General features: G+C 44.2%; 1 protein-coding gene across 2 annotated transcripts in view; it reads right to left on the reverse strand.

The window, feature by feature from the left end:
- JAZF1 (JAZF zinc finger 1) overlaps positions 1 to 18,723 on the reverse strand; it is a 344,718-nt gene that overhangs the window by 38,503 nt on the left and 287,492 nt on the right. For both annotated transcript variants that reach the window (XM_047097097.1, XM_047097098.1), the window contains one exon: positions 11,810 to 12,006. In XM_047097097.1, the coding sequence (XP_046953053.1) occupies positions 11,810 to 12,006 (197 nt within the window). The remainder of the gene's footprint in view (positions 1 to 11,809; positions 12,007 to 18,723) is intronic.

Raw genomic sequence — 18,723 nt, forward strand, 5'->3', positions numbered from 1 at the left:
TTCAGCAGGAACACATTAGCTTAAAGCGTTCCCATTTTCCTGCCGAGTCTGTCTGTAATGCTGTGCCGTTGGATGTGCCTGGGGATCATTTTAGTCTGAAAAACCGGACCCACATGGAAAAGACATTAAAAGTTTGCTGCCGTGATACCCACGAAGATGAAAGGGCCTCTCTGATTTTCATATGCTGTGTTTCAGATGGGAGGGGAAAAAAAACGGTTCTTTGGAAACGCAGGCATTTGGCCGGGCGACAAATTCATCAGGTGTTAAATCCCCATCACCTTCGCGGTAGAGGCGCACCTCGTGTCTGTTTGTTTATTCGTGTTTCCAGTGGAATCTGCACCGTTTTCCCGGCTTACAATACGTTGCTCTCTTTAGCATTCGTATTTTGGTTCTGGTACTTGCTTCCAAAGGAAAATTACTGAGACGTGTGCACTGATGGGTGTTGGCATACAAGTGAGCTCTGGATCTTGGCTTGAAGAGATTGCATTCTTTCTGGGGGGCTAAGGGGGGGGTGTGGGCGGCAGAGTCGTAATGTGTGCCCTTTAAGACAACTTTATCTTGTGATCTTTCCCGATATTTTTTTGGCCGGCGCAGAGACCCCTGCTGGGACAAAGAAAAAGCAACACTGACAGGGAGCCAAAGCCTCGCCGCGGACGGTTTCTAGCACGAGGTGAAACAGGGCTGTCAAGACTTTTAAGATGTCTTGTGGGAATTCTTAACAGTGGACATATTATTTTTATTGGGTTTGATTAAACAACGCAGTTCATAGCAGAGATGACATTGAGATGTATAACTAAACGGGCAGGGTTCAGCAGGGCATTGCTAGAACGGTAGGCCTCAAAAATGGCTTCTTTAGCGAGCGTGAGTTACAGGTACCTTCTGTCGCCGCGAATAGCACATCTGAAGGTAAGCAAGCTGCCATTGAGTCGCTGCCCATGATAGAAACCGGGTGTCTTTAGAGGCAAAGATTGTTTTATTTGACCACGCTATTGATTTCCTCACGGTGCCTAAGAAAGTTGAGGATAAGGGATTCCACTTACTGTCCATCTTCAACGGAGAGGAAATTCCAGAGATTTTCGCACTCAAAGGACCACATGTATTTACTTCCCTTGTTCTTCAACGGATTGTTTACAGCAGAGGAAACCACTATTTGCTCGCTCAAGGAGGGGGTGGAAATTGTGGGGTCTTGCCTCCTCACTTCTGCCCAGGCCCCAAGTCGTCTAACGGAGGCAAACACCCGGTGCAATGCACAGATCTCGAGCGTGTAACTGGTAAGTGGGATAAACGTACGCCTCTGTGTAACCAACATCTCAATCAAGACACGGAATAGGTCTTGATTCTAGAAAGTTCCAGAGGTCCAGAAAGTTCTCTTGTGCGTACACCCCTCTCTCCACTCTCCTGGGGTCAAATACTGTTCTGATTTCTGTCACCGCAAACCGGTTTGCTTGTGCTTGAATTTCCTGTGTACGTCTTCGTGTCTGCCTCCTCGCACCCGGTGTCATGGTTTTGAGATTCACCCCCGTTTTTTGGCGAAACATTACTTTGTTCCTTTATATGGCTAAGTGGTATTCTACTGTATGGACAGATCACAATTTGTTTATCCATTTACCTATAAGTGAATTAAAAGTTTGGGGCTACCGTGAATAAAGCCACTCTGTACATCCTTGTACTTGTCTTTGGTGGACATGTTTCCATTCCCCTTGGGCAAATTCCTAGAGTGGGATTGCCCGGCCAACACCGTTTTGGTTCTGGAGCCTGGAAGAAGCCCTGTGATCTCTGCAGGTCTGGCCCTCCTCAGCCGGTGGAGAGGCAGTGACATCTGACGCTCTCTCCCCTCAGAGCAGCTTCGAGGATGTTCTCTGCCCTTCATGGGAACGAGGGCAGGGAGTTTCCAACATGCTCTTGTCAAAATTCATGTGGTCCTAAAGGCTTTGGGATGACCTTTATGTGGCCCTATGACCTAGACATATCTTATCAGTGAAATGTTTAGACCTTCCACATCTTAAAAGGCACTGAAAATGTAAAAGAACCTCAAAGAAGGTGGGGCCGAGGGATGCCCGTTGCCTCTGGCTGCAACGGTGGTTGGGCCTATGCGGGCATATCGGGCATATCGTTCAACAAGAAAGGCACAGAGCTCAATAATGAATGTGTGCATCTGTTAGAAACATCCAATATTCCATTTTTTTAGTGCTTTGAATTTCCACAATTAAAAGGGTTATTATTACTTCACTTACTAAAATAACAAAACAAGGGGTGCCTGGGTGGCTTAGTTGGTTAAGCATCTGACTTCGGCTCAGGTCATGATCTCATGGTTTGTGGGTTCGAGCCCCACATTGAGCTCTGTGCCGACAGCTCGGAGCTGGGAGCCTGCTTCGGATTCTGCGTCTCCCTCTCTCTCTCTCTGCCCCTCCCCTGCTTGCGCTCTCTCTCTCTCTCTCAAAAATAAACATTAAAATACAAAAAAAAAATAAGATATGAAAATCTGTAAACCTGCTAACTCTTTGCTCCTGCCATCCTTGGTTATAAGATGGTTTATCTCAAATGCTCCTGTGTTAATACCATATCGGGTCATTTTGGTCTCCAGATAGGACTCCCGCGCCCCTTCCTTGAGAAAACGTGCCCATGCCCAGAGCAGGTCATTAGCAAATACCACCTGTAATGCACATTCCTGGAACCAGCCTTTTCTGAGGTTACTGCAGACCAAAAATAAACACACAGGCACTCCTGGCCGGGGCCGGCAAAATACTGTCTGCCCGAGAAGGCAGGGTTCAGTTAAGAGCAGAGAGTGTTTTCTTTGTTTTGAACATGCCATGCAGCCACTTCGAGGAGCCCTAACCCACCTGCCAGCGTCCGCCATTCCCACCATAGACAGCCAACAGTTCCTGAACACATTGGGCTTGTTTACCGGGGCAGAGCGTCTTGCTGCCGAGGAGGGCACTTCCAAAGCCAATGTCCTTTCTAAACCGGTGGCTTAAGTAGAGTGTTCACACAAGTGGTTCTCTCCGACCCTGTCTCTGTGTCATTAATCTTCCCAGTGAGGTGGGCATTGCCTCCAACGTGCAGACCCAGAAATGGAGAAGCGGGAAAGTTTAAGGCCAACTCTGTCTCGAGCAGTAGAACCAAAATCTGAATTTCAGATCCGCCTGACGGCCTGAGGCTCTCACCTCTTTACTTCCACGTTCCCTGAGGTTTCAAAAGCGACCCAGAGAACCCCAGATACACTATGATGTGTTTTGTCAACATACCCAAGTCTGATTACGAATTCCCCAAGCTGACATTCCAGAATGATCATGGAGTATAAAACTGTCTGCCCCAAATCGCTTTCCCGCTGATCTCACCTTATTCCAGCTCCTTCGGACTTTACATTTGACTTACAATATCTAAGACATTTTGTGGGTGTGACTACACAGCTCAGAACTGTGCTAAAACAGCACAGAGGGACTGACGCCATGTTTCTCTCTTGTCTTGGTCACTCCTGAGAATTTAGGGCATCTGCGGTTAAGTCATGTTCATTATGTGTCCGTCCTGCATGTGTACAACTGGCTTCTACTAAAAGATGGAAGTTCTAATCCACTAGGGCTATGGCGTATGCTTTTCTGTATCCACAATGCCTGGCACAGCACTTATAAAAAACCAGATACTTAGTAAATTATGTCAAATGAAAAGATGCCCAATCCACGGGGTGCCTGGGTGGCTCAGTTGGTTAGGCGTCTGACTTCGGCTGAGGTCATGACCTCGTGGTTCGTGACTTTGAGCCCCACTTTGGGCTCTCTGACAGCGTGAAGCCCGCTTCGGATCCTCTGTCCTGCTCTCTCTCTCCCCCACTTGCTTTCTGTCTCAAAAATAAACATTAAAGAAAAAAAAATAAAAGAAAGAAAAGATGCCCAATCCTAGTGCCATGGAAAACAGTGGCTATGCCATTTGGGAACCCCACTTGAACTTGGGCAAGTTATCACTGAAGTGAGGCTCAATTTCTTTTGTCCTTAAATTGGGGTGAATTTGTCCTTATTCCTTTAAGGAATAATTCCTTTATTCCTTATAAGGAATTTGTCCTTAAATTGGGGTGAATTTCTTTTGTCCTTAAATTGGCCCTTAATCATGGTGAATATGAATGCTTTTGTGCACCATAAAATGCTATAAAGATATAACCCATTATTATTATTACAGATCACCATTGATTTGATGGCTTTCTTCCAGTCAAGAAAGAGTTTTGTTTAGGAACGTTTCTTATTGAGCTGTGGAGTTCTAGAAGAATAATGAAATACTTCTTCATTGTTGCCATCCTTACTCTTCCAACACTTTGAAGGGCAAGAGGAGATTCAAAACAAGGGAAGGGAAGCAGAATTAGCGTAAGATTGGGCCATGACCCTCAGGAAGCAGGATAAAGGTTTTACAAGTCAATCAGAAAAGAAGATGAAAGAACAATTAGACCAAAGTAGTATATAAACAAACAAGCAAAGCAGCCATGGGCCAGGAAAGGGTGTGTTAGTGACCCTGAACATAATGCAAGCCAGATAATACGGCAACATCTTGTCATTCTCCAGCAACAAGACAGCACTTGTATATGAAAGGGAAATGTGAATCGAGGCCATTTTCTTTCTTTCTTTTTTTTTAAATTTTTTTAAGGTTCATTTATTTTGGAAGGAGAGAGAGAGAGAGAGAGAGAGAGACAGCGTGTGGGTGGGGGAGGGGCAGAGAGACAGAGGCAGACACAGAATCTGAAGCAGGCCCCAGACTCTGAGCTGTCAGCACAGAGCCTGATGTGGGGCTCGAACTCATGAACCGTGAGATCATGACCTGAGCTGAAGTCAGAGGCTTAACCGACTGAGCCACCCAGGTGCCCCAAGGCCATTTTCTTAATAGGAAGATTTGGGGCAATGTTTCTTAGGCACTGTCTAGATATTCAACTCTTTAGGGCAGAGCCTGTCTATGAGAAAAAGCCACTCATGTGGCTTCAGGAATCCATAAATAGGCCACGAAGTTCAGTCATGCTGAAATATTTCGCGTTGCTTTTCTCATTTTCCACCATTAAGCAGAATAGATTTCTTTCTTTGAGGTTTTTCTTTCTATTTCATCCTCTTCCTTGGATGGGCAGGGGGAGGTATGTTAGTTTAGACCTCACCTTAGTCATCTCAGAGGTTTTCTGTCTCTCTTAAGCCTACTTCAGTTTACTTTGTCTTCCCAAAACGGCAGGCGTGGGGAGAGTTACCTCGAAGCCATTTATTTATTTTTTTTCAAGATTTTATTTTTAAGGAATCTCCACACCCAACTTGAGGCTCGAACTTACAACCCAGAGACCAAGAATCCCATGCTCCACTGACTGAACAGCGAGGCGCCCCCACCTCAGCTCCATTTAAGTAGTTTCTAAATGTCAAGCAAAATTTTATTAGTTGTACAAGTCTATGTTGTAATTCCCATCCTTAGAGAAAAATTAGTACTTTCTTAAAAGATCTGTTGTGTATCAGTAACTCCCGGAAGTTTAAAAATCTCATAGTTTGAATAACTTATTGCAAAAGCCACAAAGGAATGTTAAGGATCTACTGTAAGGCCATACAGCAGGAGACACAGGAATATAAAGTGAAATAACACAACATAAAAACTCAAATTAGGCATTAATACACATAATCTGTGACTTCACAGTCATTTTAGGGAGCCTAAACAAGAAAACAAAAAAAAAAAATGGGTTTAATTTCCATGGGCACCTTTCACTGGTTTAATATTTGCATTCTGGCTCCCCTTTCCTGAGTGGGCCAAAATATATATACAAATATTTTCCAGGAGAGACTATGCAATGCTATTATAACCAGAAATCCAGCCAACTCGTTCTGTGGCTTCTCCCTCCATTAAGACATAAGCGAGCATCTGTTCAGTCCCATTGGACCCATCTCTGGAGTTCTATCAAGTAGACTACAGTAACCTTTCTCCAGGCAAGGTGGAAATATGTTAACCCAAGCGAGAAAACACGCAGCTGACAACTAGACAGATCACATTTTAAAAAGTAGTTTCCCTGGGAATGCAGGCTGGTGCAGCCACTGTGGAAAACAGTATGGAGGTTCCTCAAAAAACTAAAAATAGAACTACCCTACGACCAAGCAATTGCACTCCTAGGTATTTATCCACGGGATACAGGTGTGCTGTTTCGAAGGGACACATGCACCCCCATGTTTATAGCAGCACTATGGACAATGGCCAAAGTAGGGAAAGAGCCCGAATGTCCATCGATGGATGAATGGATGAAGAAGTGGTACGTATATACAGTGGAGTATTACTCAGCAATCACAAAGAATGAAATCTTGCCATTTGCAACTACGTGGATGGAACTGGAGGGTATTATGCTAAGTGAAATGAGTCAGTCAGAGAAAGACAAAAATCATATGACTTCACTCATATGAGGATTTTAAGAGACAACACAAATGAACATAAGGGAAGGGAAACAAAAATAATATAAAAACAGGGAGAGGGACAAAACATAAGAGACTCTTAAATATGGAGAACAAACAGAGGGTTGCTGGAGGCATTGTGGGGGGGGGGATGGGCTAAATGGGCAAGGGGCATTAAGGAATCTACTCCTGAAATCATTGTTGCACTATATGCTAACTAATTTGGATGTAAATTTTAAAAAATAAAAAAATAAAACAAGTTAAAAAAAAAAAAAGTAGTTTCCCAACTTGGGCTATAGGTTAGAATTATCTAGTTTGGGAGAGCTTTTAAAAATGCCCAGTGTCCAAGCTGCACCCACCAACTGAATCAGAGTTTCAGGGATGGAGCCCAGGCAAAAAGTGGTTTAAAAATCCTTGAGGTTGGGGCACTTCGCTGGCTCAGTGGGTAGAATAATGTGACCCTTGATCTTGGGGTAGTGAGTTTGAGCCCCATGTGTAGTGTAGAGTTTATTTAAGATTAAAATAATAATAATAATAATAATAATAATAATAATAAATAAAAATCTTCCAAGTGATTTTGATTTCAGCCTGATGGAGAATCACTGTTTTAAGAGATTCAGTGGGAGGGGTGCCTGGGTGGCTCAATTGGTCATGATCTCACGGTTCATGAGTTCAAGCCCCACGTCGGGTTCTGTGCTGACAGCTCAGAGCCTGGAGTCTGCTTCAGATTCTGTGTCTCCCTCTCTCTCTGCCCCTTACCTGCTCATGATCTGTCTCTCTCTCTCAAAAATAAATACACATTAAAAAAAAAAAACAATTTCAATTAAAAAAAAAAGGAGATTCAGTGGGTAAATATGGGGGTGCTGGGGAGGGGAGAAATTACTTTCTTAACGAATCTATAGACACTGATATAACCAATACAATCTGCAAAAGCCAACCCAGGCCTTTTCTAGGGGATGATCTCACTCCTTCTCCCAGAAAAGATAATTAAATTAATTTGAAGAAAAGAAAATTCACTAAACTCTTTTTTAGGGGGGGAAGGAGCCATCCGTAATTCTGTCCAGATCTTCCGGTTATATGCACTGAATAGTTGTTTTAGTTATAAAAGTAAAACGGACTCAACTTAGTAAATAGGAAAAAAAAAAAAAAAAGAAAGAAGAAAATACCACCCATTTTCCTGTCATATTAAGGTAACCACAGTTAAGTTTTTTTTGGAGTAAAAAAATAAAATTGGGACCATGCACATATGGTTTTGTAATCCAATAATGTGAAAACCTTTCCTTGTCATTACACAGTCCCCCACAACACTGCTGTGAATGACTGCCGAGCAGTCCATTGTTTGAAACGGCCATTATTTATTGGTGACTGATGTTTGCTTTAGGTTTATTCACGGACACAATTAGGACCATGATCCCTCCTACACGAAGTATGATTAACCTGATAACTACCGAAAGGATAAACCATTGGTATAACACGTAAACAGGTGGTGGGTGGGGTGGGAGGGTCTTGATAGGTAGCATTTGCCGATTTGATCGGTGTAAATACTCCCACCATGGCCAATTTCAAGATCGTCCTTCTACCAACTGGTTTGCCCCCTGAACATGGAACAATTGGCTCTCTGGAATCAGCTCCGACTCATCCTTCAAGAAAACCCTGGCTGAACTAAACTGGCCAGTTCTCCAGTTGTGACATGTTGTTTGAATGGTACAGTGGAAGTTCTGTGGATGAAGGTGAGCCGTAATTACAGTTATCTTAACACTCTGTTGTATTTTGGTTTTGGAGCTGTCAGGTTGGTAACTGGGGCAGCTAGATGGCTGAAGGTCTAATAAGAGTTCTCTAAAAGGTCTTAATATGGAAAGTGCTAGTACACTGGAAAGACCACCTTTTTTTTGAATAGACAGACATGGGGCTTTGCGAAGTTAACCTTATCATGCGTCTATGTGTTTAATCTGTATATGGGAATAATGTTGTCTCAATAGAGGTGGTGTTGGGATTAAAAACCTCATTCATAGGGCTGCCTGAGTGGCTCAGTCGGTTAAGCATCTGACTTCGACTCAGGTCATGATCATGATTTCACTGTTTGTGGGTTTAAGCCTGCATCGGGCTCTGTGCTGATGGCTCCCTCTCTCTCTGCCCCTCCCCCACTCGTGCTCTGTCTCTCTCAGAAATAAACAGTAAAAAAAACAACCTCATGCATAAAGTATATAGTAAGCATATAATACAGTCAACACTCTATAAATGTTAGTTGTCTTTCCCCCTTAGTGACCATACTCTAGATGTTCTTCTATGACAGTATGAATTCTGTTGACACTTTATTTGCAGGGAATTTAATTAAGTTGATCTTTAAATTATATATCTTTATGATTTAAACCAGAGATTGGCAAACTATGACCCGTGGGCCAAATCTGTTTTTTTTAATAAAGAAGGTTTTACAGAAACGTTCAGTTTTAAAGGAACACACCATGTCCATTCATTTATGGAGTTCTCTAGCTCAATGGCAGAACTGAGTAACTGAAACAGAGACCCCGTGGCCTACAAAGCAGGAAATATTTACTATCTGGTCCTTTACAGAAAAGGTTTGCTACACCCGTGATTTAAACCATTCTAACCTTTCCTTAACTGAATACTTTCTTTTTCATAATATGCATCTATATTTAAAGAAAACAAAACAGAGAGAAAATGAAAAAGATGAGGAAAGAAAATTTTCCTAGGATTTAGAAACTGCAAAATAAATATTAGGTCCAAGAGCACCGGAGAAATACTTGAAACTGTAGGATGAAGCTCAGCTCTAATTCAGTCAAGACGGTATAGTTAAAAGAATATTTTATAAGTGAGATTTTTCTACAAGGGGATTATTACTCCTGGACCTGGTATACACCTTGAATGTATATGGAACTTGGAAGAGTGAATTTAGGAGGCAGAAACTTGGAATATTATTTATAACTTGGCCATGAAAGTGAACGAAACCACATTAGTCAGGCAACACAAGCTGATCTCTCTAACTACAGGTAAAATAACATTTCAAACGTTGAAAAATGTACACATTCAAAACTGTACAGGGTAGGGGTTTAAGCAACCATTTCCCCTAATTTTTGATGTTTACACGGAATGTTCTTCAAGCAGCAAATAAGTTACCAGTGATTGTGACAGACTGAACAGTACACGTCTTTACCACGACATAAATTAATTCTCTCAGTGGGAAATTGTTAAAATAGGCAAGCTGTCAGAAAGATTTCTTTATGTCTGAAGGAAAGGAAATGATTCCATTTCTTCCAAACATTCTTACATGAACAATAATAAACTCTCACTTTTAAACTGCCTATTTTCATGGGGTCCTACGGCACTGGTTACTAATTGGGGCAGTCATGGTTATCTGCTGTTGGCCACGAATCAGTCCACATGAAGTCAGGTATAAAACACTCTCCGGTATAAAACTGCCCCCATAATTCATGTTATAAATGAATAAATATTCATAGAAACACCCAAAAAAGAGGATCGCAGAATTACACTACGCTCTCATAGCATTTCTTAGATTTACACAAAGATCCTGGCAAGTAAATCTTCACAGAATAAAATATGGTGGCTTATCTAAAGAACGGAAATAGGGTGGCTTATTAAAGAAATGGGCAAGTACCCAACACATATGAGTGACCCTGACTCTGTTCCTGAAGCAACGAGTTGAAAACTCCAGACCACAGAGATGAACATTTATTGGATGCCGGGTGTATACGTAGGCTCTCACATTTAACACACACATACCTATATAATGGGTATTATTAGTGATCTGTAAAGGGAGACGTACAGGTGGGAACTCTGATGGGTCCGCCTCAAATGCCCTAACTTCGAAATGCTTAATCCTGACAGGACACAGCGTATCTGTTAGCCATGAGCGCCCCAAAACTGCCCTTACAAAGGAGGTCCCATGACCAGAGTCAACTAAGCTTGGGAAACTTACTAAATCTTTCCCTTGGAGAAGAACAATATATATTAAAGCCCCACATTAAAGAAATCAGTCTGCTTTGGTTTAACCCATCAACTTCCCCCATCTTGTTAGGAAATGCCTTTCTTCCCCCTACTATTTCGTGAAAGTCAATATTCTGAAACACACTTTGAGAAATAGCACTGTAGTCCCCTCCCTTGCTGGGAGATCGCCGAAAGAGAAATCCACAAACTGTGAGAGAAAATAAACATTTTTACCCACAGTCAAGGGGGTGATGCTACAGAGATGACGGTGTGATTCCAGGTGGCTTCTCTTTGCTCTTAGGATCAACCCATGGTGCCCTGGCTCCTGTCCAAAGCCCCGGCCTCATCCCACACTGGTCAGCGGGCCTATTTCAGTACCTGGGACCTGCCAGGCTCCTCCTCATAGAACTTCTGTAGAAGGTTGTTCCCTGGCTGGACGTTCCACTTGAGTCCTATTTATCTTTCAGGGGAAGCGTTTTCTCCATTTCTGTCTGGGTGCCCTCCTATCACTGAGTTCTATATAGCACTCATGGTTATGTCATGGTTATGTCATGGTTATGTCATGGTTATGTCATGGTTACAATGTTCCATTTATTTAACGCCTGCCTAAACTCCCACTGTGGAGAAGGAGGAGGGAAATATATCGCATGGCGATCCCAGGACGCCCTCTGGTCTGTCCCGCCTCCAGGCAGAAGGGCAGTCTGGGAAAGAAGTTAAAGTCAGGGAAGACACACTCAGAAGCCCGGTGGTCACGGGTCCAAATTCCATCCTGCGATTTAGCTTTATTCACTAATGAAGTGGATTTTGATCTCTCCTTGGGTGCCTGTTCTACTTTTCCAGTTGCTTCTACATTTGGGAGGGGAAGACAAGAGTGTGTTTCCTCACCGCCTACAACGCCCACATCTCCCACTAGGGCCCAACTGCCTTCAGGACGCGGATGAGGTCTCCTTTAGCTCGCTACTTATAGCCCAGTGTCTGGCACGTACAAGGCACTCTGATTGGTTTTGTTTTTTTACATTTATTATGGAAAATGTTTAAAATAAGCAAAAATAGGGAGAATCGTATAACGAACCCCTGGGTAGTCATCAGCCGATGCCAACAGTAATCAACGTATGGCCATCTTGTCTCATTTACTCTTCCACCTGACCGAAGCCAATCCAAGACACTGTGTCACCTCATACGTCGCAAATGGTAAAGGCTTGAAAACGTATCTATAGAACCATTATCACCTACATACTCCCAGTAATTCATAAATATTTCTTCAGCGATAAACAGAAGACTAAATCAACAAACTCCACGGAGACCAGTAAAGGGTCAAAGACGGGGGTGGCTCTGAATCATCATCTGTCCCCGGCCCCCTCCCGCCCCCCCAGCACATCAGACCTCAATGCGCACGCACACACTCCACATGCTCTTCCCCAGTAACTCCAACCCCGCCCCCAAGATGGCAGGGCCAAGCCACTCACCCGTTGGGGTGCTGCTGCGGAACGAAGAGGAGGGGGTGATGGGCGGGGTCACAGGAGGGGTAAGGCTTCCACTGCTGTGGCGTGGTGGAGTGGACACATTCCCTCGAGACACCGAGCTGGACAAGGTCAGCGAGAGCTTCGGCTGAATCTTCTTCTTCAGGGACTCCTGCTCTCGGCGGGCAGCATCTGTCATGAATCTGAAGCAACAATGGAGGGTGAGTAGCCAGGACCATTTATGGAGTGTGAGGAATGAGGACGGTTACCCGGAGTTGGACAGATGCCCCACCCTGGGAAAGGGGCCCATTCATAGGTCTCGAATCTCAGAGACTCACGACAGATTCCCTTCTCCTACACGACGGAATGATCTCTAGCTCAGCGTCTTCAGGTTCCTCACAGGGGGGCCCCGTTTCTTCCTGAGGCAAACCCTCCTTGTGGGAAACGTGTACACACAGACTATGTCTGTACTCAGGGCAGTGCCTTTGGTGGCAAGACTTCCTCTCTCTTGGAAGGTCCTCTCTTGTCTTTCAACTCATAGAAAGCCCACCCATTCTCACAGTTCCCCAACCTTCCCAGGGGGAAAGGGCTTCCTTCATCTGTAGATTGGTAGAATTTACTGTTCATGGCACTTCACTGCCACCTCCCATCTATGACCCCCTGAAAATGGATTCTTTTTTTTGGTCTTACTCCAGTTCCTCATACTGTTATTTGGGGTTTGAAAGTTGTCTTGGCAGACGGAAGGTCTTGTCTCCCTAACCGTTAGCTGAAAGGAAAGGACACCCGTCCCCACAGATCGCTGCCAGCACACCACCAAGTCAATCTCAGTCAACAGAGTGAGTAAATCTGCCCAAGCAGATTCACGAAGAAGGGAAGAGAGCAGTACAAGGAGGAAGATCACAGCTGAAGACCTGTTTGTATTGTGATTTTATTACTCATAAAGGGAAAGGTGACTTTTCCTGATCATTTCACTTTGGAAACGTCAAAGTTATCCCTTCAACCCCTCTCTATTACGTTAGTAATATTCAAACTTCGTTCTTTTCTCACTGTATAACATTTCATAAGTTCATGTAATACGAGATTCAAAACAATCTACGAAATGGTATCTGTCGCTTAAAGAACAAACTATTTTTTGGATTGTACATTTTTTTTTTAAGTATAGGCTCCATGCCCAATGTGGGTCTTGAACTCATGACCCTGAGATTAAGAGTTGCATACTCTACTGACTGAGCCAGCCAGGTGCCAGCAAACTTTTTTTTGTATTACCCGCAGGTGGGGCTTTGTCAACTGCATTTTTTAAAATTGTGGCAGAGGGGCGCCTGGGTGGCTCAGTCCGGTAAGTGGCCGACTTCAGCTCAGGTCATGATCTCGCAGACGTGAGTTCGAGCCCCGCGTCGGGCTCTGTGCTGACAGCTCAGAGCCTGGAGCCTGTTTCAGATTCTGTGTCTCCCTCTTTCTGACCCTCCCTCGTTCATGCTCTGTCTCTCTCTGTCTCAAAAATAAATAAACGTTAAAAAATTAAAAAAATATAATAAAATAAAATAAAATTGCGGCAGAAAGCCTAGTGCGTAGAACGCATGAAAGCTTTTAGGCAATAAAATAGGCACCTATGCCCGCTGCCTTGGCCAAGAGGACCTAACCATGCCTCTCAAGTCCTCCCTGTACCCCACCCCCATCATTACGTTCCATTTTAATACAATTCATCATTAATTCATTCCATTGCACTTAAACACAGTGTTAATTACCCAACACATTTCACATTCTGTCTACAAAATTTCTTAGTATCTGCCTTCATTACACTAGGGAGTTTTGGAAGTCAACAGATAGTCCCCATGCCTGGTTAAAAAGCTTTAAACACTCAATGAAACAATATTACAGTATTGTTACAACGTCTTACAATGTCTACTTTTGTATTTGGAACATGCATGGCTCATTTCTTGAACGGCCTCTGCAATACAATAAAGATATATACTAAACCAGATATTTATGACAATCTGAACGGTAATAAAGCTAAATGCTTTGCCTTGAGCTCTTTGGTTTTGTGCTACAACATGGCAATGGTTTAAAAAGAAATGAAGGACAATGCAAAACAGAATTGTTTGTGCCTGGTATCCGTACTCATTTACTTTCAGATGCCAAAGTTGGCTCTATTGTTCTTAAAACTGCTTCCCCACCCCCCTCAGAAACCTCTAGTCAAAATACGGACTCTCAAAATATGGCAACTACTCAAAATAAGGAAAAAGAACAAGTGCTTTCCTCTATTATTCTAAGTAGAATTACTAAGTGGCACAGCACCAAGCTTCTCGAATGGGGGTTCACGGTATGCCTGGGAGCGGGCACAACCACGGGACGGACATGCTGCTTCCTCTAGAAAGACCAATTGTTCTCCATGTAGGGATTTCAGGTCAGTTTTTTAAATGGTAAAAAGAAAAGAGACTTTTTGAAGTAGACTCTATGGAGAGACTCTATGGAGTAGAAGGTAAAATGTACATCTTGCACCTTAGGTAGGAGCATGGGACTTGGAGCCAGGCTGCATGTGTTACTTTCTTTTTTTTTTTTTTTTTTAATTTTTTTTTTTAAGGTTTTATTTATTTTTGAGACAGAGAGAGACAGAGCATGAACGGGGGAGGGGCAGAGAGAGAGGGAGACACAGAATCGGAAGCACGCTCCAGGCTCTGAGCTGTCAGCACAGAGCCCGACGTGGGGTTCGAACTCACGGACCGCGAGATCGTGACCTGGCTGAAGTCGGCCGCTTAACCGACTGAGCCACCCAGGCGCCCCTGCATGTGTTACTTTCTATGTGACTTGAGGCGAGGTTGATAAACCTCTCTAAACCTCAGCTTTATTCTCCGTAAAATGGGACTAAGGACCATCGGCAGAGGGTTAAGACACATCTCTTCCTTTTCTGCAGGAGACTGATCTTTGGTTAGCTCAGATGGTAGGCCAACTATGCTAGGAGGCAAGCACTCCCTGTGATCACACTGACCCCTGACTGGTAAATTGCTTCTCGACTGGGAGGAGTGAGAAACCATTTATTCATTCGTGACAGGAAGCCACAGCTCGGGCTTCCTGCGTGCGGTGATCTTGTATCTAGACCATTCCGGCGGGGAACTGAGGAGTATGCCCGTGGAGGGTTATGGGACTTTTGGCTCCTCTTCTGCCAGGGCAGCCCCCACCCTTGCCCGCAGGGCATCCTGACTCCCTGCCTCTGTACAGACCACTGTGTGCCAGCGAGGACTCCACAGAAGGCCCGATGCTGTCCTGCTGGCAAGCTGTGGCCCTGCCCGCTGTTCCTCTGAAGAGACCCAGTGCCCACTCCGGCTTCCGGTCGTCTTGAGAGTCTGAGCGTTCATCACGGGAGAAAATCACCCACTAGCGGACAGGACAGTGCTGACTTTAGGAGTGCCTGTCATACAGGAAGTGGCTCAAAACACAGAAGCTACTGTGATACGGTTTTAGCTACATATTCGGTCTATCTTACCTAACTCCCAAGTTTCTTGCGGATGCGTTGCACGTTCGTAGGTGTGAGCTTTTTGTGTTTGTGCCTGACGTATAGAACGGGCTGTGGCTGGGCTGATGGGGAATCAGCCCAGGGAGTGCACATACGGCGTTAGACGAAAACTCTTGTCAAAAGAGGGAGGGAGAGAGGAGGGAGAGAGGAAGGGAGGGAGGCGACGGGCTTCTCGGTGTCTTCTCTCACCCCAGTTAAGTAGTATCAATAGCTCATGCTTTTTATTGTACAATATTCTCCTACAGCTCAGGCATGAAACAACAACCATAAAAAACCACAACAAGGTGCACACATACCCCCCCACCTTCACCCCCACGTGAGTTTGGTCAGCTATGGACAGCAATCTATTTTCGGCTTATACCTGCTAAGTGCTTTCTAGAAGTGAGAACGAGACATCATGTTAAAAGCATTAAACATGAAACCCATAAAGCACTTCTGCCAACCTTCTTCTCCCTCCCTCCTTGGATTGGTGGTTGTGAACTTGCTTGCAGCTATACTCATAAATTCCGGCAACCCTGCCATATTAAGATACACAGCTGCAGGGTTTATTCCCGGTGGCGACACACACGCGCACACGGGTGTACAAACGCCTTGGGAGCATTGGTTACGACTCACCAGTTTCTCACTGGCAATATTGCACTGCTCCTCTCTCTTATCAACCACGACATCACCTATTTTTTGAGACCTATGAAACCCTAAGGTGTTAAAGCAACGTTCCACCAAGATGGCCGCTTGTCAAAAGATGGGCAGATTCCCAACGGCAAGGAATCACTCAGGGAGACGAGTTCATAAAGAACCTGATACGGCAGAGGAAGGCCGTGAATACAGTCAGGGGCTAAAGACTCATTGGCTTTGACCAGAAAGCCAGACAAATCCACTCCCCACCTTTGAAGGCAGCTGCACTCTGACAAGCGTCCTTGAAGGATCACAGCCCAGACCTTTCTGTGGGCCGTCTTAGAAATGTCCCCCTGTATTCCCATTGCTGACAGGGAATTCCAACTTGGGAAGTCATACCACCCTGTGGTCTGGTGAGTTTTTCTCAATGGGTTTTGACGTGCTGGGTTTTTCACCTTTTCTGAAGCCTTCAGTAATAGCTGCCAACATGGGGGTCTTCGAGCTGGAAGAAACCTAGAAAAGACAGATCGCCTAGTCTAACCCCCTCATTTTTCACATTACCTGGGAACGGAGGTGTCGCGGCCTGTTTAAGGTCACTTTGCTGGCGAGGGGCAGAGAGCTGGCAGCAGAGAAATTCAGCCTCAGCGCTGAATCAAATGCTCCTACTCTGCCAGGCTGCTATGGGCATATCAAAGAACCCTGAGCTTTCTGGTTTTTGCTTCAGAGCCTCGGCCTTCAAAGCTGCAAGGGCTTATGGAACCAGAGCTTGGGGCTTGGGGAAATGCAGAGGGAATCCCTCTGGGGGGTTCCATGTTGGAAGTGAGGTGGCTGGGAGAATAGAAGGCTTCACCCCTCCCTGTCAGCCACGTTCTGCTGTGTGGGGCTCCTTGGCTCCTGGGGGCCCCGGATTTGTAACCTCACCAAGCTGTGATGTGGGGAAGCTGGCCGTGTCCACCTCCTTGAATTCTTTCTGCTTTGCAATGGGAACTGTTCTAACCTTGTAGAAGTTGTGTGCTATTGTGGGCTCATACAGCTCATCAGCTCGTGAGAGCTGATCATTAAACGTTCAGGGATTCTTGTGAGCCAGCTGTGAAACATCCCCATTATTAAAAATTAAATTATATGAGCTTATAATTAAACAAGTATATTTTTAAAAGGTAATACACAAAGCCTATCAGTTCTTAATTATTTTATTCCGTTTTACTATTATCTATGTCGTTGGGGTCATTTACATTAATATCCTGTCTGCTATAATTTCCTTCTAACGATAATGGTGCTCCCATACACCTCTTCCCAACTCTGTTCAATGACATCATGTTGGTAGCTTGAAACTGTCCATACTGGGAGTATTTACACCATGGAAATTGGCAAATATTACCAATCAGGGATTTTTTCCTCTCTAAAAGTCAGTTATTAAAAATCTGTCAGAGGGGCACCTGGGTGGCTCAGTCAGTTAAGCATCCAACTCTTGATTTCGCCTCAGGTCATGATCTCACGATTTGTAAGTTTGAGCCCCCCATTGGGCTCTGCGCTGACAGTGCGTAGCCTGCTTGGGATTCTCTCTCTCCCCCTCTCTCTCAAAATAAATAAATAAACTTAAAAAAAAACTTATCAGGGGGCGCCTGGGTGGCTCAGTCGGCTGGACATCCGACTTCGACTCAGGTCATGATCTCATGGTTCGTGAGTTCGAGCCCCATGTCGGGCTCTGTGCTGACAGCTCAGAGCCTGGAGCCTGCTTCAGATTCTGTGTCTCCCCCTCTCTGCTCCTCCCCTGCTGGTGCTCTGTCTCTCCCTCAAAATAAATAAAGAAAAAATAAACTTATCAGAATACCTTGTAATTATTTATTTTCTTTTTAGTGTAGAAAAGAGCATTTGAACTAGGCTCCTTGCCTACTCACTAACGGAGCCAATCACAGAAGGGATGAGGAATATACATAAGAAAGGCTTCCTTTCCTCTCAAAAATTATAAGAATACATCTCATTAAAATACACTTATGTAAACATTTTTATGGATTTGTGACATTTTTTTCAAATTGTGGAACATACACATACACAAATGGGTGCACATAATCCACATGCGCAGTTTAAAGAGTAATAATAAAATGATAGTCTATAGGTTCGCCACTCAGCCTCTTACCAGAACTTCTGAAGTTTCCGTATACAAGTAAGGTTGATTTTTGAGGGTATTTTCCTCCAAGTATTGCCTTTCTACACATAGAGAAAACGGACTATTTCTCAAAGAAAAAACACGGTCACCTGAGAGTTCATTCACTGTTGACTAACAGCCTGGAAATCTGTGGTCAGCCAGAGCCGTGTTTTCATTTTGAAACCGAAACTGCTGTAAGATTAATTTTAACTTTCCTACAAATCAGAAATGCCTAAGTTACTTTAATTTAATATGGTCATTTGTAGTAATATTTGTTATTGCTTGGGGAAGTACATATTCCTTAAGTAAATTTTCAAGACTCCATTATAAATCTTTTAAACCCTTCGACCACAATGTTCATTCAGTCTGACATGTTAAATGTGGAAACATGAATATAACACCACAGGGGGAAAATGTCAAACTGCCAGTCCAGGGAGACCAGTTTCAACCACAAACTCAGGAAATTTACAGATTTCACTGGAACCTGGACAGAAACCCCACTGCCACCCACTCTAGGGCCAAACACCTGAGCCTAAGTGTCCTGCTGGGGAAAAAAACCACATGGCTTTCCCCGGCTCTGGAGAACCCAGGGATGGAAATGACCACTCGAAACTGGAGGCTCTCTCGGAAAAACTTGAAAAGAATCCG

Source organism: Lynx rufus, unplaced genomic scaffold, assembly GCF_022079265.1.
Source record: "Lynx rufus isolate CCGP_SWC_20201006 ecotype Redwood Valley unplaced genomic scaffold, mLynRuf1.p SCAF_4, whole genome shotgun sequence".
Classification (NCBI taxonomy): domain Eukaryota; kingdom Metazoa; phylum Chordata; class Mammalia; order Carnivora; family Felidae; genus Lynx; species Lynx rufus.